Genomic DNA, 26578 nt, shown 5'->3' on the forward strand with positions numbered 1-26578 from the left:
TGTAGTTATCAGAAAAGACTATTTCCTTCTTTGTATTTCATTGATAAAGCAGTAAAAATAACATAAATACTGATTAATCCAAACACATAAAGCAGTAATTTTCTTGTCCTTGTTGTCCATTTATATTTTACTTTTACTTAGTGACAAGAACCGCTAATATTACAAGGAAGACAACCACATGAGCTACGTCCGGCAACCAAATAGCCACGGCGGTTACTCAACTTCCTCGCCGTCTCAGCAGTTCTCTTCAACTGCTCAGCATGTTGTAGCCTCGCCGTAGCTCTCCACTCCTCTGCTCTCCTGTGCACTGTATCTAGAGATGTCAATTGGGCAGACTATTAATGGGCGGCCCATGTCCAAATAGATATGGACAGAAATGGACAAAACCATATTGGACCATAATTAATTTTTGTCCAAATGGACAAACCCAATTACGTCCGTGGGCTACACTGGGCTTAATCATTTGGACATGGGCCGCCCAATAAACCTAAATGTCTAGGGTTTTCTAAAATTGGGAAAAACGCAAATCACTTCTTTATCCACCGTTTTCGTCGATTTCGTGCGATTCTTCTGCGATTTCGTCGGATCTTCTGTGATTTCGTCGATCCTTCTTCGCCGTCTTCGGTTCTCCTCCTCCCTTATCGACTCTCTTTCTCCTTCATCGATTCTTCTCCGTTTTTGAATCCCATTTGGGCTTATTTGGACAGCCCAACAAATCTAGTAAATCATGGTCTTATTTGGTTATGGTCCCATTTGGTTATGGTCTCATTTGGGCTTCGACCAAATTTGTCCAGCAAAAAAATGAAGCCCATTCGGACACGCCCAAACCCGCCCGGCCCGCCCAATTGACATTGCTAACTGTATCCATCCTCTTCATCATTTTCTCCTCAAAATTTGATCTCATCTTTTGTATTTTCACCTAAAACAATAAAAATTCATCACTCAACCATAAACCGTAGACTTGTATGATTAGTAACCTACATAATAAAATGATTAACTAGTTTAACTTTAACCTAAGTCTACTACACTCTACAACTTTCCAAGAGAGGACATTACTTTTAAAAATAAACATATCATTTTCACATGGGACTTGCACAAACTACAAGTACAACTACAAAGATATCATCATCACTTTAGAAACTCGAAGACTTTTTGCTTCTTTACGTAACAAAGACTAGTCAATGTTTGGTGCGTGGCTCCAAAATTATGTTACTAGAGCATAACACAAAATATACGTATTTTTATACGGTTATCTATCCAAGATATACGTTTTAGCATGCACATACCTCGAGTTTCCTGGACTGAGCTTCGGCTTTCGCATCTTGGAGATTCACCCATGCCTTGATCTTGGCTTCTTCTCTTTGATATCTACAAAAAGAAATAATAATCCATTTTTTTGGTAAAATAATAATAATCCATTTTTATTTATATTAATCTATTTTGTTTAAACTTTTTGTTTAGTTTATTACCTTTGACAAAACTTGATTTTGACGTCTTCACCATCCCATAAAGCAGCTTTAGTTTCCGAAACACTGCTCCGTAACTCACTTTCCATGTCCGAGTGTCTTAAGCTCATCGATATCTCTTCTTCCTCCTCTTCCCTCGAGTTCCAGTGACTCGTCACCGAGTTATAATACTGAGTCGCAGCTGACCCGCTGAGTCTTAACTTGTCGGCGAACTCGGTGATGTCTATAACGTTTTTGGTTTCTGTTAAGGGACCGGACATGTTAGAAGGCGTGTTGTGTCTCGCTGGAGACGTGCTTTTGAAGGGCGTGTGACATCTTGAAGTCGTCACGCTTCCGACCGGCGTCATCTCTGTTCCCATGTCTCTGTGTTGAACTTGAGCTTCTTCTTCTTCCTCGAGATCTCTGAATATAAACCCTTCCGTTGATGGCACTTCGTTCGCTAACTTATCTAACAGAACGAAAGAATTAAACTATAAAGATCAAAACTTTTCAAGAATCTATTTAAAGGGCTTCTTGTTCTTCTTCTTACCTTTAAGGATTTGATGGTTCTTGAAGCCATCAAAGTGGGAGTTACTGGTTTTGAGGGAATGTGCTGGAGATTCATGACTGGAGGTGACCCATTTCTCGGCATCATCCCATTTAGAAGGGAAGTTTCTTCTTCTACCAGAGAGGCTGCTACTGAAACTGAAGACTCCTCTGCCTGGAGTGCAAGGAGACTCCATTAACATCACTCTTCTCTGTCCACTGCTTCTTCCTTCTCCAATGCTCTTTTGTGATGAGAAACTCTGTCTTCTTTCATATACCATCTCACTGCTACTACTGCTTTGGTTTGATGATATTGGCAGTGATTTGCTGATGAACTCTTCTGCAAATGGGTTTGTGCTCATTCTTGGCTCAACATCTAAAGTTTTCTCCTACAAAACAGATAAATGAAAAGATTCAAGAAGAATATAAAGAAAGAAGCATTAAAGAAAAGAAAGTAGATTGTTTTTTTTTCTTACCATATTAGGAGGAAATAGAGACTGTGTTTGAAGATGGAGCTTGGTGCTGCTGTTTCTTGTGATGTCCATGGAGTTTTCTTTGTTTTGTTTCTTCTATTGTGTGTGTTTATTTTTGGTTAGTAGCTGTCTGCATCTACTGTGGTTGGTATATTGTTTGAGAAGAGTGTTATAGAAAGATAAGTTGTAGGGAAATGGCATTAGCTTTTTAGATGTCTATAGAAGGAAAAAGTCTTGACCAGTTTTTCTGAGAGGGCCATTGTCTAAAGGGTACCAGTTTCATGTAATACAGTTACAATTTTATTTTTCCTTTGTCTTGTATTATAGAATTAGAGTAGTGCATAGAGTGGTCATGGACTCTTGGGAGAAGTACAATTGCATGAAAAGATGTGGCTCCTCCTGTCTCTATATTGGTATAACGTAATGATTGTTATCATCAAGATTATTATACAAAGGCCCAATGGACTATTTAACAAGTGTAAAGCCCCATAAAAACTGATCATAGAACCTGCTAAAACTGATATGATACCAATGGTTTAAAATGGCAACAAGAAACAATATCTTGCTTTTGAGAACGTTTATTATGCGACAGCTAATTTTTTGTTAACTTTTGTATGAAAAATATAAATTGAAATGCTAATTATTTGCAATGGTGGAGGAAGAAAAAAAATTGAAAATATTAATAAACAGCAGTTAATCTGCTAGTCATTACTGTTTATGTGCAGTATCATTCCAAGAATATGTCAGCATTCACCAGCAAGGAGGATGCAAAATGAGCCCAAAACCAAAGACCAACAACGAATAATTGTACAAAAGATTTAATAATTTGAAACAATTTTATTATTGTGTTGTATATGCATTTATATATTATTCGAATCTAACACTATCCACATGATAACGACTTCTCTACACGTATATGTATAATATTTTAATTAGTTAACGTCGTTACATAATAGTTTTTCATATTTTTGGTCGTATCTCACATTGAACATGTGGATGAAACCTTCGAATAAATCCTTTTTTATCATAACCAGACACCTATATCCTTCGTATATGATAAAGTAGACTGTATATATACAAAGAGGACACATACTATCAATATAGAAGTTTTCCAACACATACAAATACTTAGCAACGACTGTATCTACGTTTGTCCAGCTAAAAACATGGTGCAGATTCATCCTATCCAAGCATTACCGGTGGACTCCAGCGTCAGAGAAGTCAAGACCTCGCCGTACGTGACGACGGAGCAAGAGAGTTTCACGATTTGGATGAGATCTCTAGTGTACCACAGCAAAGGCTGCACTGTTTTTGATTCCAAAGGAAACTTAATCTATCGAGTGGATAACTATGATTCCAAGAGTTGCGGTGAAGTTTACCTTATGGACTTGTACGGAGAAGTCTTGTTTGAATTTCAACAAAAGTTTGAATTATTTAAATCTTGCGAAGGATGTAACTCAAACGGGACAAGATTTCGATTAAGAAAGAACTTCAAGATTTCTCCAAGAGGTTCATCTTCGTCTTACAAAGTTGTAATGAAATCTGGTAAAGATGATATACAATCATGTTATAAGATTGTGAATCATGGGTCGGTTTTCACCATCGAAGATGGGTCGGGAAGATTATTGGCAGAAGTTAAAAAGAAACAATCTAACAACATTACTGGCTTATATTTTGGAGAAGATGTCTTGACAATGGTGGTGGAGCCACAAGTAGACCATTCTTTCATCATGGGTATTGTTATAGCTTATGGTCTTCTCAAATGTAAATTGTGATTGATGATGTTTTGGCTGTGATTGAGTTATTTTGTAAATTTAATGCTGTAAATGAAAATACACAACTATTCAGAGAGACAAATATGTTATTTTTCTTAGTAAAAAGAGTTTAACCCGAAGCGAGTATACTTGTTTTCTGAGTTTGGATCGAACCCGAACTCAGAATTTCCAAATCCCTATCTGATTCAATCAATAAACATATATAAATAGACAGGTCCGAGCCTGAATTGCCGTAAAATGTAATAGACTGGAAATAAAAAGATATTATTGATTTGTACAGCATAACAGTAAATAAAAAAACTATGAGATATCAAACAAAGTTAACAAAGTTCCATATCGGATATTAGATAAAAGAAAGTCTAATATATAAAGAGATGTCAAACTCTAATTAGTACGCTGCATTTTGAGATGGAAACCAAAAGTAAATCCATGCGGGCTTGTCTCTTAAGCCCAAAGTGAACAATATCGTAATAAACGGACAAGATAGAGTTGGATATAGGCTTTCGCAATTCCCAACAATTGGTATCAGAGCAGTTTGACGAAGAAATGCAAGAAGACCAAATACCCTTTAAGTAAGAATAGGTAGAAAAGGAAAAAAGAAGGTCTATTTGCAGAGAAACGTCAGAAGATCATAAAACATATGATGTTGTGGGAGAAACATTCTCAAAGGAATGAAATGTTAAGAAAAGACATATTTTCAAAGGAAAGCCCTGTAATTAGGAAAACACATAAGAGATGAGCATGGTCCTTAATTTGAAGGAGAGAATATGAGATATCAAACAAAGTCCCACATCGGATTGAGATGAAAACCAAAAGTAAATCCATGCGGGCTTGTTTCTTAAGCCCAAAATTGACAATATCGTAAAAAACGGACAAAATAGAGTTGGACATGATTTTTCGCAATCCCAACAAAAACTTCGATAAAAAAAAATGGTTGATAATTTACATTTTACATATTTTAATATTGGCTGGAAGCATATGTTTGTATGGATTGTAGTTAGGACGGTTACTGTGAACAAAGCATAGGACAATATTTGTATATCATCTAAATCCCATAAACTCCAATAGATATACAAAAAACGGAAAATCGTAAAAACAACAAACATAATTTTAAAACACAAATACTTTGAAAAATTGAAAAACTTAATCCCACAAGTTATACATTTTATATTTAGATTGATAGTTTAGATTTTAGAAAAGATGTATCGAAAATGATGGTGGAGCCACAAGTAGATCATTCTTTCATCATGGGTATTGCATATACTTGCTTAATTATTAACCACCAATGCATATACTAAAATTTATACATATTAAAATAAACATAATCATAAATACAACATAATATAATAAATTTTATTTTCTATAATTTAATCTTAACAAAACCTAAAAACAAAAAAAAAATTGATAAACCAAATATAAATATAACTTATAAAATTATTTTATGTATTCACACTGAAAAGCTAGATTATTAATTTTTTTTAAAGAATCACTTCAGAAAATATTATATTTCTTAAAAGTTATTATTATCGAGTGTGTCGCATGAAATTTTCTAGAAAATTGTCAAAAATATCACATTCATAATATCATTTTTCATGTTTATCTTAACCACTTTTATTCACACTTTAAAAAAAAAAATCCTAAGATAAACTAATCCAGATTTATGGTCTTCTCAAATGTAAATTGTGATTGATACTCTTTTGGTCGTGATTGAGTTATTTTGTAAATTTAGTTCTGTGAAATAAAATACACAACTATTCAGAGAGCCACTAAATATATATTCTATTTTTATTAGTTAAAAGAGCTAAAACCTTATATAAGTATGTTTTTTTTTTCTTGTTACTGAATTTGCAGTTGTATATATATAGAACCTTTTAAGAAATACAGTATGTTTGAATATATCGTGGGTGCATGTGCAGTTGTGCACTCTCCTCCCTTTCAGTAGCTTTGCCATTGTAGCTTTCTTCTCAAATGTAAATTGTATTTTCCTGGGGTGAGATTGAGTAAATTTGTAAATTTAGTGCAGTAAATGAGAATACATAAATAGTCAGGGAGCCAAGAGAAACTAGGTGGCCTTCTATTAATAGCTACGTTTACAACGTCTCTCGCTTGAAATTGAAATTGAAATTGAAATTGAAATCTGATGTGGAGAAGAACGGCGTCGTTCATCCTCGACAACAACAAACCTCCTCCTTCTCCTCCACTCTCCGATTCGATGGCGGAGGTAAACCCTAACCCTAATCCTAATCCTATTTCGGCTTACTACGAAACGAGAGCGAAGCACCACCATGGGATCGTGACGAGCGATTGGCTAGAACAGGCACAAGCCGCCGCGCTTCTTCGCTCTCCCGTCGTCGCGGGAAGAAGACCATTTAGCGTGATCGAGGAGTTCAACGACTGGAGACAGCAGCCGGATTTGGCGGAGGCAGTTGCGGCGATTCGTGCTCTTGCGGCGGTTATTAGGGCTAGCGATGCGACTACGATGATGGAGCTCGAGATCGAACTCAAGAAAGCTTCTGATACCTTGAAAGTAAGCAATCTGCGAGTCTTAGCTTTGAGTGTTTTGCTTCAATGCCCTCTGATGATAACTACTTAGGTTCGTGGCATTGCTTAGATTTGCGTCTTTATCAAGAAAGCTTTAATCTTTAACGATTTTGCTACTAGGTTTTTAACTTGTGGGAGGCTATATCTGAGTCATGCTCATCTTGTAGGTTTCAAGTGTTTTTTTCATTGTTGAGCTCTAAAAAATGTATGATTTAATCTCTAAAGAATCTTCTATAAGTGTTTTGCTACTTTGCTTTGAGTGTTTTTCTTCATGTACTGTGGTTAACTTGGGTTTTAGCTTGTGGTGGCGTATAGGGTAGATGTGACCGTGGCATTGTGTTCTGTGAGTTTCTGGTTGTAACTGAGATTTTAGCATGTGGTAGATGTGACCGTGGCATTGCATTGAGCCTGTATGGGATCTTGTTGAGTTGCGAGTTCTTCTTCTTGGCATTGCGTTCTGCGAGTTTCTTTATCGTTAACACTTGTCTAAAATGGCAAGATAGATCGAAACCTTTATCTGATTGGTGGATTTATACCTTTCAGTCATGCTCATCTTGTAATGCCTTTGTCTTAACTTTTCAGTCGTGGGACACAACTTCTATATCCTTAACAGCAGGATGTGATCTATTCATGCGCTACGTTACTCGAACATCTGCGTTAGAGTTTGAGGATTTCAATGCAGCCAAGTCCCGCGTGCTTGGACGTGCTGAAAAGTTCGGAGAAATATCTTACAAGGTCAGTAGCTTTTCTATAGAAAGAATAGGTTGTATTGGTGAAAAAAACAGAAGAAGAGTTTTAACGGGAACTGCATTTTTGTTTCTTCTCCAGGCCCGGAAGATTATTGCAGTGCTTAGTCAAGATTTCATATTTGATGGGTGTACTATACTGGTTCACGGGTTCTCCAGAGTTGTACTCGAAATACTAAAAACCGCAGCTCAAAACAAGAAACTCTTTCGAGTGTTGTGCACAGGTTGCCTTTCTTAAGAACTTGAGTTTTGATCCCGTCTGTCATTTTCTGATCATCTCATTTGGATTTGTCCAGAGGGAAGGCCAGATAAAACAGGTGTACTGCTAGCTAAAGAGCTTGCGAAGCTAGATGTTCCAGTGAAGCTTCTGATTGACTCAGCTGTGGCCTATATCATGGATGAAGTAGACATGGTGATTTTTGGAGCTGACGGAGTAGTTGAAAGTGGCGGGGTGATTAACATGATGGGTACTTACCAAATCGCTCTCGTTGCACACAGTATGAACAAACCAGTCTATGTAGCTGCAGAGAGTTACAAGGTAAAAACACTCGAAGCTTTTAACATTTTTTCCGATGTGGTTACAGAAGAAACACTGTGATTCTTCATCATCGATTTAATGTTATTGTTTTCTTGCAGTTTGCTCGCCTTTACCCGTTGGATCAAAAGGACTTGGCACCGGCCTTGCGACCTATTGATTTTGGTGTTCATGTTCCTCCTAAGATTGAGATTGAGAGATCTGCGAGAGACTACACTCCACCTCAGTACTTAACTATGCTATTCACTGATCTTGGTGTTCTCACTCCCTCTGTAGTTAGTGATGAGCTAATTCAGCTTTACTTGTAAGTAAAAGGCTCGTCTGACAACTTTCATTTCTTTGTATAAAAATTAGAATACCATTTTTTTGGATATACACAGACATATGGTTGTCTCTGATTCTACTGGCTATGTAGAAGGTTTTGGTGAGAGAGAGAGAGATTGTTACTTGTAATCTTCACTCAAAATTCCCTCTCTGAGTCTCAGTAGTGTAATATACCATAGTGATTGTGGGTTGTACTGTATATTAGAATAACCAGCTTAAAAATAATTAAAGGCTTTTTAGAACTTTACAAATAAACTCATGAATAGTATTAGTAACTTAGCTTATACATACTTATGGATGTATTTTGTTTATTATATTATAATTTATATTGCTACTTATTCAATATTGTTACTATGATTCTTTTCTTTCTTTCTTTCTAGTGGTATAAAGTACTTTTTCTAGAATCAGTCAGGCTCTTATTAGCTTATCAAAAAAAAGTTGAAGAGAAGTGATACACGATGGATGTTTACCAACTATTTTGTAGGGAAGTGATACCTATAATGTAACATGACTGAATTAAGATTGATATGATTGTTTTAAGAAAGAAAGCATGAGAAACGTGACTGAATTAAGATGGTAATTATTATTTTAATGCTCCGGTCGTAAGTTACTGCCAGCCTAGATGTCAGATTTCACAAAAACGCGTTTTCCGAATTACAAAATAAATACTTTTGGTTTTAGTAGTCTTTGCTATAATGCTGTTTGTTTGGCAGATTTGTTTGACAGATGTAGCTTCTTGCGGTTATACAAAAAAAAAACATTGGTTAATTAATTAGGAATTTTGAATATTTCATAAAATGTCGTATTCAGTCTCTTTCAATTTATTTTCTATGGATTTGAGTGTAGGTTATTTGCTAATTGATTGAAATATATATTATACATATGTATATACATATTTACAAGAACATACAGATAGTAAACACTAAAAATTGTAATTTCCGAGAAGAAAAAGGTCGACGTCGGAAAATAGTTAAATACCACGTTTTAAGTGAGACATTAAAAAACACATCACTCTACAAACAGTACACTCTGTAAAGTGACTTTCCTTTTTAATATATTTGCTAAATTCTTCTTCATCTCCCACATCATATCTCTCTCTTCTTTCTCCTTTCTGTACAAGAGATAGAGAGAATGACGAAAATCTCTGTAGGATTGCAACTTGTGACAACAGATTCTAAAGAAAATCTAAACAACATAGTCATCAAATCTTCACTGAGACCAAACCGGTCCATTCCAAACATCTCGGAGCTTTGCTTCCTCAAAACATGCCATCTCTGTTTGAAACAGCTCCGTCACGACAAAGATGTTTACATGTACAGGTACGGATTTCTCTAACCTTTATCAGGATTAATCAGATTATAAGAATCCCTTTATAATCTAACGATTTGTTTTTGTTTGGTTTAAAATAGAGGAGACTTGGGATTTTGTAGCAGAGAGTGTAGAGAAAGTCAGATTTTGATGGATGAGAAAAAAGAACTAGAAGCCTCCACGAAGATGATGCTTGCTTCTTACAGACGTTGTAACTCCGGCGCAGGAAAAATTGGGCATCGTAAATTGGTGGATGATCTCCGGCGGCCATGCCGACTATTTATAGTCCCTTAAAATAATCATCGATTTCACTAATCAGTTTTTTCAGAAAAAAACAAACTTCTTTAATTAGTAAATTATCATTTTTTGTTTAAACAATATATTAATACATTTCTAGATATAAAGAAAAATATATATATGTTAATTAATTTTTATTTCCAACGGCAAATGTTAACTGGGTGATTTATATATATGGTGTGATCAATGATCATAGGTGGTATGACAACTTATTTATATATTAATTAAGTTGTATCTCCATTTTCAAAGGATGGTTTATGTATGGTGATCTTAGGTGGGATGACACCTTATAGATATATGTTAATTAAGTTGTATCTCCATTGTCAAATGTTAATTGGATGGTTTTTGTTAGGCTTGGGCATTTTACCCGGACCCGAAGACCCGATCCGAAACCGACCCGAAAAAATCCGGTCCGGGTAAAAACCGACCCGATCAAATTACTCTATCGGGTCTTGTTGTAGAGGACCCGCGGGTCTTAGATCTGACCCGATCCGAACCCGAAACCCGACGGGTACCCGAATTAATAATGTAAAGTAAATAAAATGAATTGAGGGGGGAATCGAAGATGGATTATTTGTCTACAGAATAAGGAGATTAGCCACTAGGAGACAACCAATTATTGTTTTATCTCGCATAATTTAGTATATATACACATTTTAATATAATAAAAATACAAATTTTAAATAAAATTTCAAATATTTTCGGATATATTAATATTTTCAGATGTTTTTTGTATTTTTAGGTATTTTTAGGTCGAACCCGAACCGAACCCGATACGAACCCGACCCAAAACCGAACCGATAAATTCTAATTACCCAAATGGGTCCAACTATCTAAGATCCGACCCGACCCGGACCCGATACAACCCGAACCGACTCGGAACCAAAAATTTGAAATTACCCTATCGGGTCCTAAACTCCTAGACCCGAAAGATCCGGACCCGAAAGGACCCGACCCAAACCCGATGACCCGAATGCCGAGACCTAGTTTTTGTATAGGTGATCTTAGGTGTAACTATTTACTCCCTCTGTTTCACAAAGAGCGTCACTCATATACTTTTCACACATATTAAGAAGGGGAATTTTCAAAAATACCACTTTCAAGATACCATTATTCATCTTTACCACCACTAAAGACATATTTTCAAAAATACCTTATTTATTAAAATGGTATAGACTTTTACATCTTTGTTTTTATATGCTTTTCAAAATTCTAATCTCAAATTCTAAATCATAAACCTCCAATTCTAAACTCTAAACCCAAAATTTTCAACTCTAAACCCTAAACCCTAAACTATATACCCTAAATTCAATATCCTAAACTCTAAACCCTAAAGTCTAAACTATAAACCCTAAATCCTCAACTCTAAACCCTAAATCCTAAACCCTAAACCCTAAACTATATACCTTAAACCGTAAAACATCAAATCTAAACCCTAAATCCTAAACCTTCAAATCTAAACTCTTCATTAAAAGTAGTGGTAAAAGTGGTTAGTGTAAACATAAAAAATGGTACTATGAAAATGGTATTTTTGGCAATTTCTCTATTAAGAAACTCATTAAAATGCATTTATATTTTCATTAATGTCACATATCTAACCAATAGTATTTTAGATAAATAGATTTATTCATAAAATCAATGCATTTTGCAATTAATTTTGAGCTGAAATATTGTATAAATTGCATTGGTATTGTAGAATGACATTTTTTATGAAACAAGAAAAATGAGTTAAAATGACACTTAACATGAAACATGAAACAGATGGAGTATTATATATACATATAATTAATAAGGGTTGTTAGATTATTTGCAGTTGAGCTTTGATTAGTGAGAAAATCAATTTTCTAAAGATTCATATTCACAAAATCACAACTAACTATGATTTTTGCAATATCATATTTAGATTGGATCTCGGCATGACTGGATATGAAGTGAATAAAATATACATATATATTTAGTGGAAAAGCCTTAATGATTCGTTTTGTTTTCAGACATGGATATATTGTAAGCTCAAGGATAATTGTTTATAGATATTTATTTATGTATAGACGTAGACAAACCTTGGTCTGAAGATATGTGATTTAGTCACGTGTAATATACCTACCGACTTGGAACCTGCTGACAATATAGCGTTACAAGCCCTCCAATTTTAATGCTCAACTAGATTTTGATCCGCGCTTTTGAAGCGCGGGATATTTTACGATGAAAAATTTCACTAATAATTTAACAAATATTTTGGTAATTTTTAAAGAGTGTGTATTTAAAATATTTTTGCATTTAAATCAGTATTTTTAAATTCAACCCGATTGTGATTATACCGGTTAATCCGGAGATCTGACAATTCAATTTATGTTTTTAAAATATTCATATTAAAAAATCACTAAAACCCGAGACTAACCGATTCAACTGATGGATGACCGATATGTAATCTAATTAGATTTAAATTGTAATAGTTTCATAATTTGTAATCTTATAATCGAAATTTTAAATTTCACTATTTTGCAATTTATGAAATTATGACGTTTCTACAAAATTTTAAAGAGAAAATGATAGATATAAAATAATTAAGATTAATTATTGTATTATTTGGAAACATTGATAGTAGTATAAAAAATATATTGTTTGGAAACATTGATAGTACTATAAAGAAATAAGTATATTGTTTGGAAACATTGATAGTAGTATAAAGAAATAAGTATATTGTTTGGAAACATGGATAGTAGTATAAAGAAATGAACATTAGTGATTTAATGTATGTTTAACTATAAAGTATAAATGTGTATTTAATTTAAAAACTTACAAAATAAATGTTAGGTCCAACAAAATGTTTCTGTTTTAATAAGATAGATAGCTTAAACTAAATGTAAGTACAAACATATTAAGCCCATTACCTGAGCTGCTTAAAAAGTTAAGTTATACCCAAGTTTGTTTAATGAGAAGCCAACAACTGAACGAACAATGATAAGATAATCTCAGAATGCATAACTCGTTGTTCCATCCAGTCTTTAGAAATCTGCATGACATCACCACGAAGAAGGTCGTGTCCAATGTATGGACGTGTTGGAGCTTCGTCGATTTTGAGGTTGATGGTTTTGGAGCCATTTCATTCATAATTCACTGTAATTGGTTTCAGTTTTTAAAACACAATAATTTTGAAAATATTGAAAAAACTACACAAAGCTCGTAGATGACACTATGATCGATAGACTCAAAGCCAATCCTAGGCATAGTTCAGTCAAGAGTTGGTCTATGGTCTTCAATTTTTTTTAAAAAAAAATTACATAGTAATAGGCCAAAATCATCAAAAATAATTTTATTGAAAACTTTACCAAACCGCTTAGTCTTCAAAATCTCAAGGTTGGATCTGGAGATCATATTTAGGAGGTAAATTTTACCAAAAGCAAAACACGAGAAGTCTTGATTATTGTGTAACTCCACTAGTTAACATAGGTTTTACTAAAACAAAAAACAAAAGAAGAAACACGAACAACACTAAGCACCAACATCGCCACCAGTTTTAGAGACGTAAAACCAAGTGAATGGTCGAACCCTTCTTGATATTGTAGTCAGCCAATGTCCGACCATCCTCAAGCTGTTTGCCAGCAAATATCAGTCTCTGCTGGTCCGGCGGAATACCCTCTTTATCTTGGATCTTAGCCTTGACGTTATCGATGGTGTCGGAACCTTCACATATCAAGTGGATTAACTTTCCTGTAATTGTCTTTACAAAAAGCTGACCATTATTAACGTTCGATCGAGAATTTCGACGGGTTTGGTTATCACTGATCTTAAGGTCGATGATTTTGGAGCAATCCGCCTCTATGTTTATAATGGTCTTTCCACCCACAGTCTTTTTAGAAATATGCATGACATCACCATGAGGACGGTCATGTTCAATGTTTCTACGGGTTGGCTCTTCATCGACTTTGAGGCTGATGGTTTTGGAGCTATCCGCTTGTAAGCTAATTGTTGTCTTTCCATCCACTATCTTAATAGAACACTGCATTTTATTAAATTTAGTAAAAGAAAAGGTTAAAGACAAACTATGAGATAATTTGCAAAATGCTAAGCAAAATCGCACTATGAGACTAAAGACGATACAACTCTTAGGGTTTCCTTTTGTAGACGTTTGGAGGTATTAATTTGTGTACCAATTTCCCATAATGATATCATTTATTCTTTTGACTGTCTTCGGAAAATGTAGTCTTGAGTCGACCGTTGTGAAGACAATGGTTCCTCTTCGGTTCCTTATTCGAGATTTTACTCACTACAAGAAAACACGCTGAATTCCGACGGAGGTTCCGACGGACCAAAGTGTCGTCGGACAAATTTGACGATTTTCCGACCAATTTCTGACGGAAGCAAAAAATAAGAGGTCGTCGGAATTCCGTCAGTAAATACTGACGGAATTCCGACGAAACAGGGTTCGTCGGTATATACCGACGACTATCCGACGATATTCCGATCAACAATTATATCCGTTGGGGTCGTCAGTATTCCGTCGGTATATACCGACGGAATTCTGACGAACCCTTGTTCGTCGGCATATACCGACGACTATCTGACGATATTCTGATCAACAGATATAACCGTTGAGGTCGTCGGTATTCCGTCAGAAAATACCGACGAATTTCTGATGGACTATGTGACCGTTGCCGACAAATCCATATGACCGTTTTATAGCCGTTTAAAATTTGTAAATACCGACGGAATTCCGACGCACTGCTTTATGTCCGTCGGAATTCCGTCAGAAATTCGTCGGAAAGCCGTAACCAATTTCCTATAAATTCAACTCCTCCTCATTTCAACTCTTCACTCCTCATTCTCTCTTCATTCTCTTTGATCATAACAATTCCGTAAAAATCATGTCTTCAGGAGGTTATTATCGTTCATGGATGGATAAACCTCATTTGGATCCCAACACCAAATTGCTTACGGAAGAATACGTTCAAGGGATTAAAGAATTCATGAGGCTTGTTCAACAACAACCAGATGCAAAAAATGGTATGTTAAGATGTCCCTGCTCTAGTTGCAATAATAATAAAGTTATAGAAGAATTTAATGTTTGGACTCATTTGTATATGAAAGGGTTTTCACGTAATTACAAAGTTTGGTATCTTCATGGAGAAACTGGTTATGAATATGGTAGTACTAGCGAACCTCAGCCTATTAGTGAATTTCAGTCGGATATTAGGTTAGAAGAATCTAGAACGGATATAGATTATGGTGTAGGTACTGAGCAGATGGTACATGATCATTATAGAGGGGAAGAACCAAATCCCGAATCTAGGAGATTTTTTGACATGTTAGATGCAGGAAAACAACCTTTGTATCAAAATTGTAGAGATGGTCATTCAGCCTTATCATCTGCAACTAGATTAATGGGTATTAAGACAGACTATAATTTGGCTGAAGAATGTATGGATGCGATTACTGATTTTGTCAAAGGCATTCTACCTGAGGATAATGTTGCACCGGGTTCATACTACGAAGTTCAGAAACTGGTTGCCGGTCTTCAACTACCGTACGAAGTGATAGATGTATGTATTGACAACTGCATGATCTACTGGAGAGCGGATGAGACACGGAATGAATGCAAATTTTGTGGGAAACCTCGTTTCCAGGAGACGAGGGGAAGAGTTCCGATCCCGTTCAAAAGAATGTGGTATTTGCCTTTGACGGAAAGATTGAAGAGGTTGTATCAGTGTGAGCGCACAGCAAAAGCAATGAGATGGCATGCAGAGCATTCCACAAATGGTGAGATTAGACATCCTTCAGATGCGAAGGCTTGGAAACATTTCCAGTCAACATATCCAGAATTTGCAGAAGAGAGAAGAAATGTTTATCTTGGATTATCTACTGATGGTTTCAGCCCATTTGGAAAGCATGGAAGACAGTATTCTCTTTGGCCAGTTATTGTGACACCGTACAACCTACCGCCGAGCTTGTGCATGCGACGAGAGTTTTTGTTCCTCTCAATTCTCGTCCCCGGGCCAGAGCATCCTAAAAGATCACTAGATGTGTTTCTTCAACCACTGATATATGAGTTGCAACAACTATGGGCGCATGGTTTTGAGACATACGATGTTTCGTGCAAAGAAAACTTTCATATGCGGGCAGTACTTATGTGGACAATAAGTGACTTTCCAGCATATGGTATGTTATCTGGATGGACAACACATGGGAGACTATCATGTCCATATTGTCAAGATGACACAGCTGCTTTCCAACTAAAGAACGGAAGGAAAACGTGTTGGTTTGATTGTCACAGGCGATTTCTACCACCTGATCATCCATACCGCAGGAGTAGGAATGCATTTACGAAGAACAAGCAGGTGTTTGATGGTCCACCTGTGGAAGTTAGTGGGGAAGATTTGTTGAAGCAGTTTAGGTATTTTGATGCAGAAAGGACGCCAGATGTAGGTGGACATGAAAACATTCGAGTCAGTGCGGTTGGAGAGCTACATAACTGGCACAAAAAGAGTATTTTCTGGGATCTGCCATATTGGGAAAGTCATCTATTGCGGCATAATTTAGATGTCATGCATATTGAGAAGAACTTCTTCGACAATCTGATGAACACAGTCCTTAACATCCAAGGTAAAACGAAGGATAACTTGAAGTCAAGGTTGGATTTAGTCGATATCTGTGATCGTCCTGAACTTCATGTGGATGAGAATGGTACGGCCCCTTTTCCCATTTATCGTCTGGATGGTGCTAGAAAAGAAGAGTTCTTTGATTGGATTACAGATAAAGTGAAATTTCCTGACGGATATGCATCAAATTTGGGGAACTGCGTTGATAGAAGCGAAGGAAAGTTTACTGGCTTGAAGAGTCATGATTGTCATGTAATTATGCAGCGCCTCCTTCCGTTTGCTTTTTCAGCATTATTGCCACGTAATGTTCATGAAGCAATTGCAGGTATCTTTTATTTTTACAGTTTAATTTATTTTTATATTTAACAGTTATGCTTATATAAACTAATACTTATGAAATCTATGTCTTTTATCTATGTAGGGATAAGTGTTTTCTTCCGCGATTTATGCAGCAGAGTAGTGACTGAAGAGGGTATTAATAATTTGAAGACAAACGCTCCAGTCAGCATGTGCAACCTCGAGAAGATATTTCCTCCATCATTCTTTGATGTTATGGAACATCTTGTTATTCATCTCGCAAGAGAATTGGAACTTGGTGGTCCTGTGCAGTACAGATGGATGTATATTTTTGAGCGTTATATGCATCATCTGAAGAAGATGGTCAAAAATTTAAGCCGGGTGGAAGGATCTATAGTGGCACAGGTGATCAATGAAGAAACTGCAATTTTTGCTGAAAATTATTTTCCACCAGAAGTGCATACAAAACACCGAAGACCTTCTCGGCACAATGACAGAGGAGAGAGAGCAACATATCATGTTACTGTCCCAAGCATGTTCAAGGAAATAGGACGACTTAGTGGAACATTCACGAAGCGGAGACTTACGGACACTGAGCACGCTCATTTGCAAACATATTTGCTCACCAACTGTGAAGATGTTCTACAATATGAGAGGTAAAAATATTTATTCATTTACATTGTTTTTTTAATATTCAATAAATTGATATAATATTTTTGTATATAGTGTATATATGGCGGAGTTGCGTATGACTCACAGCCATGCAACAGAACATGAGCTTCAACAACTTAGAGATAATGGATTTGCTGCGTGGCTTCGTAGTTATGTGAGTTATATATATCATATTACCCTATGCAAATGAGTAGTTTAATTTTAATATAAACAAATTAACTTTTCACTCATATATGTTTTTAATTTATAGGTGAATGATGGTTTGGCCAGAGGTTTTGTGTTCGATGATTGGATACGCGAATTTGTGCAGGGACCAAACTATGTGGTCAAATCATATCCAAAATTCTGTACGCGAGGATATGCATTCACAAAGAAAGGTCATTCTAAGACAACATATGATGCTGGTGTTTCATCTTCTTCCGGTGACGATGTCTACTACGGCAACATAAAAGAAATATTAGAAATCCAATTTCCTGGAATGGTTGGATTGCGTTGTGTAGTATTCTATTGTGATTGGTATGACACCACCCTAGATAGAGGAGTGAAGATTGATGCGTTTGGTGTTATATCGGTTCATTCGCGGCGGAAACTTCAATATTATGATCCCTTCATTCTTGGTTCGCAAGCTGATCAGGTATGTTAATTTATTCATAATTTTTTACCAATATCATTAATTAATGTTATATACTCTACTAATACTTGTAAAATTGATATGTATAGGTGTGCTACATCAGTTACCCTCGGGTGACGTACAGAGACGATCCATGGGTCACAGTAACGCAAATCAACCCAAGAGGACGATTGAATGGAAGTTCTGATGATGATGAACCATTGCAACCAGAGTCTACCAGCAACGCCCAGGCAGTTCAAGATTTGGCAGATGTTGAATTCGTTGAGAATTTTACTGAGTTTGGACTTGATGCTGTTGTACATTCGGAGCCAGAAGCTGAGGTTGGGGAGTTTGATGAAGATTCAGAAGATTCGGATTAGGTTTTTTTTTTTTTTTTTTTTTCCTCGGTCCGTCGGAATTCCGTCGGCATATACCGACGGATTACCGATGAACCAGGCTAGTTCGTCGGTAATCCGTCGGTATATTGCGACGGAGTTCCGACGACATAGGGTTTCAATGATGTTTGTATACTTCCTCGTTAATTCGTCAGTATATTCCGACGACATACCGACGAACTGGTCGAGTTCGTCGGTATGTCGTCGGAATATACTGACGAATTAACGAGGACTTGTGTTTGAAAACAATTTCAAACATATAAATCTATAAATTTAGATGCCAAAACAACAAAAATAACACATAATAAGTTTTTAGTATAGTATTAGATCGCAACCATTCAAATATAACAACTCATAAAATAAGTGTTTATGCATATCAATGTTTTTATAACATCTCATCTTAACACTCATATACTTATACAATCATATTCATCTAATCTTACTACAAAAAAATGTTATTGTGTAAAATTGTGTTATAAAAACATTTTTATTGTTAAATATTTATGCAAATACTATATATATTATCAGAGATTAGGATTTTGCATTTAGAAACTTGTAATCAACCCCTAAACACTATGTCGTCGGAATTCCCTCGGTAAAGTTTGTCAGTATTCCGTCGGAAAACACTGACGAACCCGTGTCCGTCGGAAATTTTATTCACCCGGGAAACTAAACCGCGTGAAAATTTTCGCGCACCTCGAATTGGTTTATATTTAATGATTCCGACGGAATACTGACGAACCCGTGTCCGTCGGAATCATCAAATATAATTAACCCTTCTTCTTCCTTCTTCGTTATTTCCGCCTCTCTCTCTATCCTCTCCGCCGTTTCTCTCTCTTTGAAGGCGATTCCGGTGGTTTTCGAGCTCCCATCCCCGGCGATTCCTCTACCCACGCTCATATCTCTTCCCCCAAACCCGAAATCATGTAAGAATCATCCTAACCTTTGTTTATTTCAATTTTTTAGGGTTTTGGATGTTAGATCTCCGATTTGTTCTTGTTTGATTGAATGTTTTAGGATTGAATGGATTGTTTAGGATATATAAGTTAGGATTGTTGTTGTTTTAATTTTTTTCTGGAATTATTTTGTGTTTTTGTTAAATTCAAAACGTTTTACTATTTTTTAAAACGTTTTTTGATATTTAAAAACGTTTTTTGATATTTAAAAACGTTTTTTCAAGTTTACAGTTTAAACTATGTATTATTTAAAACGTTTTTTTTTTTTGATTTTTAGAAACGTTTTTTTTATTTTTAAAAACGTTTTTTGATTTTTAAAAATGATTTTTGATTTTTAAAAACGTTTTTTGATATTTAAAAACGTTTTTTCAAGTTTACAGTTTAAACTATGTATTATTTAAAACGTTTTATTTTTTGGTTGATTTTTAGAAACGTTTTTTGATTTTTAAAAACGTTTTTTGATTTTTTTAAAATGATTTTTGATTTTTAAAAACGTTTTTCGATTTTTAAAAATATTTAACAACCCTTTTCAATATTTATAAAAAATTATAATTTTTTATATTTTATATATATATATATATAAATCATTTTTTATGTAAAAATCATTTAATTAATTTGATGTATTAATTTTTTTAGGTCCGAGGAATCACCCCGCCCTGCAGCCCGTCGACGTAGTTCGGTGAGCTCTTCCCGTGCATCGGGATCGTCTCACGAACAAAACTCGTTTCCCGCATATATTCCCGCTCCACCTCCCGCTCAACAGAATCCGGGGGTCATGCCAGTTGAACTATTGGTTCAACAACCGGGTCGAGAGCATCTCCCGGTTCTCCATCCCACCCCACGACGAGGACATAGCACTTGGTTAGTATTTTTTTTATTTGTTGCATTATGTTTTTTTCCATTAATTAACTTGTTAACTTGTATTTTTTTAAAGGTTCACCAAGTCGAGTAATGGCATTAGCAGGAGCATCAACCAGATGATGTATTCCATGCTCCAAATTGGATATACGAAGTGGAGTGAGATCCCTCAAGAAGACCAAGAGTTGTGGTTTCGTCAATTTGCGGTAATAACTCTTCATTTTTTAAATTACTTACATTTTTTTAATATATCTACTTATTAAAATTATGTGTGTTTTGTAGCAAGAGTTCAACTGGCACCCCGATCACACGGAAACAGTCCGTATTAGATTCAAAGCTAAGGCCATGGACTCTTATACAAAGCAAGTGAATGCGTGGAAGAAAGTTTGGCAGAAGAACAAGAGGCCACGGAACATCAACGGGAGGGTGTTCGAGCAGTTGGTAGCTCATTGGCAGAAGGACGAAACTGCAGAGACGTCTTCTAGGAACTCTAAGAACCGGAAGAGCGATCGTGGCGGGAAAGGTATGTATGTGCACAACCTCGGGGCTTGCTCTATGTCTACTAAGGAAGATGAACTTGTAAGTTTTTTTTATTATTTATCTTTATGTTTATTTATATAAATATTTTATATATTCCTTGGCTAATAATGGTGGTTTTTTAGATCGAAGCAAATGACGGTAATCCCGTTGATCGACTCCAACTCATTAAGGTGGCTCACACTAACAAGAAGACGGGTCAAATTCAGGACCTCTTGATCAAAGATGTCGTTGATTTGGTGGAAACTGAAATAGCATCTCAATCTCAGCCTCTCTCTGATGACGGCGATTCAGTGGGAGCTTCAACCAACTTGTCCCGATTGCAAATCAATGAGATGGTTGAAAAGGTAATTTTTTTTTATTAATATATTCATTTTATAATGTAGTTTACTAACTTAAAATATTTTGTAGGCTGTTCCTAAAAGGAAAGGAGGCTTTTTAGTTGGATTGGCCCGCCGTGCTTCTTCGTATCCGGCATCTTCTTCGCAGGCTCCGTATGCCGATCCCATGATTCTCGATGAGCTACATGACAAAGGTGAACGGATTGTGGCATTGGAGGAGCAGAACGCCACTATCCAAGCTGAGAATGCCACTATCCTTGCTGAGAATGCCACTATCCTTGCTGAGTTGGCATCCCAAAAGAAGACCAACGCCGAGATAATGGAGAAGCTAAACCGTTTATTTGCTTCGAGTTCTTAGTTTTTTTCTGAATTTTAAAACTTTCTGAATGTTTTTTTTTAATATTTCGGTTTGTATGAATTTAAATTCTATAATATTATTAGTTTTCAATTTCAGATTTATTTTAATTAAATTTATAAAATTGCAAAATTTTATTCTATAATAAAAATATTTAAAAATGCAAAATACAAATTCTATATTGAAAAATTGGAAATACTGACGAACCATGTCCCTCGGAAAATACCGACGAACCGCGGTCCTCGGAAAATACCGACGAACCTGTCCCTCGGAAAATACCGACGAACCTGTCCCTCGGAAAATACCGACGAACCTGTCCCTCGGAAAATACCGACGAACCTGTCCCTCGGAAATTACCGACGAACAATGTCGTCGGAAAATACTGACGAACGTAGTCGTCGGTATTTACCGAGGGACCGAGTTCGTCGGTATTTCCGAGGGACAGGTTCGTCGGTATTTTCCGAGGGACCTAGTTCGTCAGTATTTTCCAATTTTCCGAGGACCGCTGTTGTCGGAGCTGTTATCGGAATGTGGTTAGAAGTTCGTCAGAATATAGTTTCTCGGCATTCGTCAGAAATTCGTCGGTGTGGCTGACGAAATTCCGACGAAGTTCGAAATTCCGACGAAATGATACCGACGGACAGTTTCGTCAGATATTCGTCAAAATATGTCTATTCCGACGATATTCTGACGAATTCGTCCGTCGGTATCCGCCTGCTTTCTTGTAGTGACTATTTTGTCAACAATTGTAAAAATAAAACAGACCGTCTATTATTATTAACTTACCAGTTCAATAGGTCACTTATATAATACTAGTAAAGTCACATTACTTTTAGGTTGTCGAGAAAGTTTTAAACTTACATAGCATTGACGTTGCTTAAGAGATGCTAATAGGGCATGATTCGCTTTTAATAAACTCGAAGAGTAAACTAATTAGTTGTGTTTTTTTCTTCTTGCCGGATTCAAAGAGTTAGTATAAAATGAACGTAGTGATATGTGAATTCTAGAATATGCAAAGAAAAATGAATTGATCGAAGCATATCAACGTAATACCCCTTTTCGATGACATGCAGCTCTGAGGAACATTCTGTTACATTTGTTGGAGTGGCTGCTATTGGCGAAATTGTTTTATCGCCATTCCAAACACATCTTATAATTATAATGTTGGATTGTTTGTTGTCGAACTTTGATAGAAAAAAAAAAGAATCAATTTTCTAAAGTCATATTCACAAATCCCACGTCACAACCAACTATGATTTTGCAATATCATATTTAGATTGGATCTCGGCGAGTCGGCGTAACGGATATGAAGTGGATAAGATATACATATTTAGTGGAATTATGATTAGTTTACTTTTCATACATGGAGATACTTGTTTATGTATGTACGTACGTAGACAAACCTTGGTCTGAAGATGTGATTTAGTCATGTGTAAATGGTGTTCACATACCGACTTTCGGGACCTGCTTACAATATAGCGTTGAAAGCCCTCCAATTTAAAAGCCCAATAACTTAAACTAAACGTTTAATACAACATATTAAGCCCATTATCAGGCCGACAAAGAAAAAAGAACAAGAGAAACACGAACACCATTAAGCACCAACATCGCCACAGTCTCAAGTCTTAATGACGTTGTATCAAGTGAATGATCGAGTCCGTCTTGATGTTATAGTCAGCCACTGTCCAACCATCCTCAAGCTGTTTGCTAGCAAGGATCAGCATCTGCTTGTCAAGCGGAATGCCCTCTTTATCCTGGATCTTGGCCTTGACGTTTTTGATGGTGTCAACGTCTTCGCACTTCAAGGGGATGAACTTTCCTGTCAATGTCTTCACAAAAATCTGCATGAGTTGACCATTACGAACGTTCGATCTGGTAGGGTCATCACTGATCTTAAGGTTGATGAGTTTGGAGCAATCCGCCTCTATGTTGATAGTAGTCTTTCCATCCACAGTCTTTTTTGAAATCTGCATGACATCACCATGAGGGAGGTCATGTCCGATGTATGGACGTGTTGGAGCTTCGTCGATTTTGAGGTTGATTGTTTTGGAGCTATCGGCGTCTAAGCAGATCGTTGTGTTTCCATCCACAATCTTAATAGAACTCTGCATTTTAGTAGGTGAATGATGAAAAAAAAGTTAATACAAGATAATTTGCAAAATGCCAAACAAAATAGAATTATGAAACCAGAAAATCCAACTTTCACTGGAGTTTTTTTTTCTTTTTAAAGAATTGTTTACTCTTGACTCTTAGGGTTTTGTAGACGTTTGGGGAGGCATTTATTTGTGTAACAATTTTCCATAATGATATCATTTATTTTTTGACTGGCTTTTGCCTTTTGGGAAACGTAGTCTTGAATCGACTGTTGTGAATAAACTGGTGCCTCTTCGGTTCTTTATCTGAGATTTTACAAATATAATTTGCCAACAATTGTAAAAATAAAAACAATTGTAAAAATAAAAAGAACATATTATTGTCGATAAAAAATTGAGTTATTCTTGGGTTCACCCCCTAGGGTGAACCTTTAGATTCACCAATCAATAGAATTCAAGTATTTTATATTTAATGTCTTTAAAAAATAAATAAAATATTGTTAAATTATATTATGTTTTCAAATAAATAGCTAAAAATAAATAAAAATAGTTGTAGTTGCAAAATTTTTTTTAATAAAAACTCTAAACCCAAAATACTAAACCCTAAACCCTAAATACTAAACCCTAAAATCTTGGAAAACCCTAAACCCTTGGGAAACCCTAAACCCTTGGGTAAACACTAAACCGTTGGATGAATCATAGTTTTAAAAATTAAAAATTCTTTTTTTCAATTATTACTGTTTTTTTTTATTTTTAGCTATTTATTTTAAAAACATAATATAATTTAACAAGATTTTGTTTCTTTTTTTAAAAGATATTAAATAAAAAATACTTGAATTCTATTGGTTGATGAATCTAAAGGTTCACCTTAGGGGGTGAACCCAAGAATAATTCTAAAAAATTTTAACTTAATTTCTCAACCTTTTATCAGGTCAGTAAGATATTTACGTTGCCGTTAGGTTTAGAGATATATTGACATCGCTAAAGAGATGGCGATGGGCGTGATTCGCTTTTAAAAAACTGGAAGGTTATAACTTATATCAGGTGTGTGTCAGTGTGTGTGTGTTTTTTGGCTGGACTTAGAGTTAATAGAAAACCATTAGAAGTTTTTAAATGACCAACGGGTCTTTCTACTATTTATTTTTCTGATCTAAATCTAATTGATGGTTTTTATATCGTTATTAATGGCCTAGAAGAACCCTTTTAAATGCATTGAAAATCATTAGACTGTGAGAAATATTGCACATTAGAAACTGGAGATGATCTTATATAATACATGAGCCAGTTCATTCGCTGTAATGAGTTTGGAATTCAAAATCCAGTAAATTTAACAATGCTGAAAAGAAAAATAGAGGTCGTAGATGAGTCGTTAGGATAGATAGGGGGGAGGAACGTTAACAACGACACGAGATATTTGATGGTTTGGTGTGTGATCTGGTTTCAGCATTAGAGCATCTCTAATATAAAACACCATTTTTTTCTCCAAAATGGAGTAAAAGTGATTATGGAGTAAAAATGCTCAAACCCTACTCCATTTCTCACTCCATAATGGAGTGATGAACAAAAAAAAAATTAGATTACTCCATTTATGGAGTAAACTCCATTATGGAGTGAGAAATAGAGTGGGGGTGGAGCATTTTCTACTCCAAACTCACTTTTACTCCATTTTGGAGGAAAAAATAGAGTTGGGTTGGAAATGACTTTACTGAAGAAAATCAACATTTAGATTGAAAAACTCTTCCATAAACTAAGAATCGAAGCTCGTTTAGCTACCAAAACTCTTTCTTTAACGGTTATTAAAAACTGAATCCCATTTAGACTCACAACAAGCCCTTAAACAGGAAAGGTAATGGAAAAAAATCTAAAGTATACGAGAAGAAAATGGCCACGTAAATAACTGAAAGCAACGACTGAAACAAAGCCCAATAGTAAGGAACGTGCTCCAACGCTGCATCACGCTACCTCAGACGCAGTACTAAGTGAAGGGTCGACTCCTTCTGAATGTTGTAGTAGGCCAAGGTGTGACCATCCTCAAGAGTCTTTCCAGCGAAGATCAATCTCTGCTGGTCCGGTGGGATACCTTCCTTGTCTTGGATCTGGTCCTTGAGGTTGTCAATGGTGTCGAAGCTGGCCACATTTATGACAATGCTCTTTCCTTTCAAATTCTTTACAAAAATTTGCATGACTTGACTGATCCTAAGGTCGATGCTTTTGGAGCTAGCCACCTCTAGGTTTATCGTCATCTTTCCATCCACAATCTTTTTGGAAATCTTTGTGGCTTTATTATAATGACTAAGGGTTGTGTCTTCTTCGCCGATTTCGAAGTCGATCGATTTGGAGCTATTGACTTCTAGGTTTAACATTGTTTTTCCAGCCACATTCTTAATAGAAATCTGCATTTAACCTAGTACTCGCAAGTGAATGTACGTAAATAAGAGTTAATAAACAAGATCTATACTATTATTTGCGAAGTAATTTTTCGCAACGGAGCTCTCACGTTAAAAGTTAGAGTGATTAATATCAATACTACCCTTAATGAATATTATATAAAATCTGTTATTATATAATTTTTAAGAGCCATATTAACAACATAATTTTATGTATTAGATATTATACACGAGAACAAATCAAAGTATCAGGTTTTTGGTTCTCCACCTACGTATTCAGATAATGTTTATACAATAAACTATAGTTTATCAAATATATTTTATTAGATATGATAAGCTATTGCTATTGTAGTTATCGTATATACCTTATACATGTAACTTTGCTTATGAACACTAAAAACAGACTTAAACGTATAATAAAACTTTGTAAATATTTCTATAAGTAAATAAATTTATTTACTACATTAGATTATTAATTATAATATAATATA

General features: G+C 35.6%; 6 protein-coding genes across 6 annotated transcripts; 4 read left to right on the forward strand and 2 right to left on the reverse strand.

Annotated features, from left to right (window-relative positions):
* Nucleotides 1–30: 30 nt before the first annotated feature.
* Nucleotides 31–2706, reverse strand: LOC108849784 (uncharacterized). Its single transcript, XM_057011372.1, is given in 5 exon segments — nucleotides 31–307; nucleotides 856–919; nucleotides 1287–1368; nucleotides 1470–2380; nucleotides 2468–2706. Coding segments are annotated over 5 exon segments (1296 nt in total). The 5' UTR covers nucleotides 2537–2706; the 3' UTR covers nucleotides 31–137.
* Nucleotides 2707–3544: 838 nt separating this feature from the next.
* LOC108840919 (uncharacterized) lies at nucleotides 3545–8459 on the forward strand. The gene is made up of 7 exons (XM_018613722.2): nucleotides 3545–4198; nucleotides 6271–6280; nucleotides 6379–6766; nucleotides 7363–7515; nucleotides 7609–7750; nucleotides 7823–8064; nucleotides 8163–8459. Exons 1-7 carry the CDS (start codon nucleotides 3631–3633, stop codon nucleotides 8367–8369), a joined length of 1710 nt encoding a protein of 569 aa, XP_018469224.1. The 5' UTR covers nucleotides 3545–3630; the 3' UTR covers nucleotides 8370–8459.
* A 998-nt stretch (nucleotides 8460–9457) lies between these two features.
* LOC108837234 (FCS-Like Zinc finger 17-like) lies at nucleotides 9458–10541 on the forward strand. The gene is made up of 2 exons (XM_018610295.2): nucleotides 9458–9704; nucleotides 9795–10541. Exons 1-2 carry the CDS (start codon nucleotides 9517–9519, stop codon nucleotides 9985–9987), a joined length of 381 nt encoding a protein of 126 aa, XP_018465797.1. The 5' UTR covers nucleotides 9458–9516; the 3' UTR covers nucleotides 9988–10541.
* A 2951-nt stretch (nucleotides 10542–13492) lies between these two features.
* On the reverse strand, nucleotides 13493–26120 carry LOC108849803 (polyubiquitin 11). The gene is given in 3 exon segments (XM_056989031.1): nucleotides 13493–13723; nucleotides 23200–23479; nucleotides 25663–26120. Coding segments are annotated over 3 exon segments (933 nt in total). The 5' UTR covers nucleotides 26100–26120; the 3' UTR covers nucleotides 13493–13507.
* On the forward strand, nucleotides 14272–18586 carry LOC130496712 (uncharacterized). The gene is made up of 5 exons (XM_056989027.1): nucleotides 14272–16911; nucleotides 17008–17539; nucleotides 17610–17709; nucleotides 17806–18189; nucleotides 18276–18586. Exons 1-5 carry the CDS (start codon nucleotides 14856–14858, stop codon nucleotides 18543–18545), a joined length of 3342 nt encoding a protein of 1113 aa, XP_056845007.1. The 5' UTR covers nucleotides 14272–14855; the 3' UTR covers nucleotides 18546–18586.
* LOC130496713 (uncharacterized) lies at nucleotides 18958–21705 on the forward strand. Its single transcript, XM_056989030.1, has 6 exons — nucleotides 18958–19486; nucleotides 20153–20377; nucleotides 20451–20580; nucleotides 20657–20953; nucleotides 21037–21258; nucleotides 21323–21705. Coding segments are annotated over exons 1-6 (1164 nt in total). The 5' UTR covers nucleotides 18958–19484; the 3' UTR covers nucleotides 21611–21705.
* Nucleotides 26121–26578: the final 458 nt, after the last annotated feature.

This window comes from Raphanus sativus, chromosome 1 (assembly GCF_000801105.2).
Source record: "Raphanus sativus cultivar WK10039 chromosome 1, ASM80110v3, whole genome shotgun sequence".
Classification (NCBI taxonomy): Eukaryota; Viridiplantae; Streptophyta; class Magnoliopsida; order Brassicales; family Brassicaceae; genus Raphanus; species Raphanus sativus.

Excerpts from the sequence above, each read along its gene's own strand:
- LOC130496712 (XM_056989027.1), top strand. The coding sequence starts at position 14,856 with ATGTCTTCAGGAGGTTATTATCGTTCATGGATGGATAAACCTCATTTG. Across the intron at positions 17,540-17,609 it reads GATGTTCTACAATATGAGAG|TGTATATATGGCGGAGTTGC; the intron begins GTAAAAATATTT and ends TTTTGTATATAG. Across the intron at positions 17,710-17,805 it reads CTGCGTGGCTTCGTAGTTAT|GTGAATGATGGTTTGGCCAG; the intron begins GTGAGTTATATA and ends TTTAATTTATAG.
- LOC130496713 (XM_056989030.1), top strand. Across the intron at positions 20,378-20,450 it reads CGACGAGGACATAGCACTTG|GTTCACCAAGTCGAGTAATG; the intron begins GTTAGTATTTTT and ends ATTTTTTTAAAG. Across the intron at positions 20,581-20,656 it reads TGTGGTTTCGTCAATTTGCG|CAAGAGTTCAACTGGCACCC; the intron begins GTAATAACTCTT and ends TGTGTTTTGTAG.
- LOC108837234 (XM_018610295.2), top strand. The coding sequence starts at position 9,517 with ATGACGAAAATCTCTGTAGGATTGCAACTTGTGACAACAGATTCTAAA. Across the intron at positions 9,705-9,794 it reads AAAGATGTTTACATGTACAG|AGGAGACTTGGGATTTTGTA; the intron begins GTACGGATTTCT and ends GGTTTAAAATAG.
- LOC108840919 (XM_018613722.2), top strand. The coding sequence starts at position 3,631 with ATGGTGCAGATTCATCCTATCCAAGCATTACCGGTGGACTCCAGCGTC. Across the intron at positions 7,516-7,608 it reads TCGGAGAAATATCTTACAAG|GCCCGGAAGATTATTGCAGT; the intron begins GTCAGTAGCTTT and ends TTTCTTCTCCAG. Across the intron at positions 7,751-7,822 it reads CTTTCGAGTGTTGTGCACAG|AGGGAAGGCCAGATAAAACA; the intron begins GTTGCCTTTCTT and ends GGATTTGTCCAG.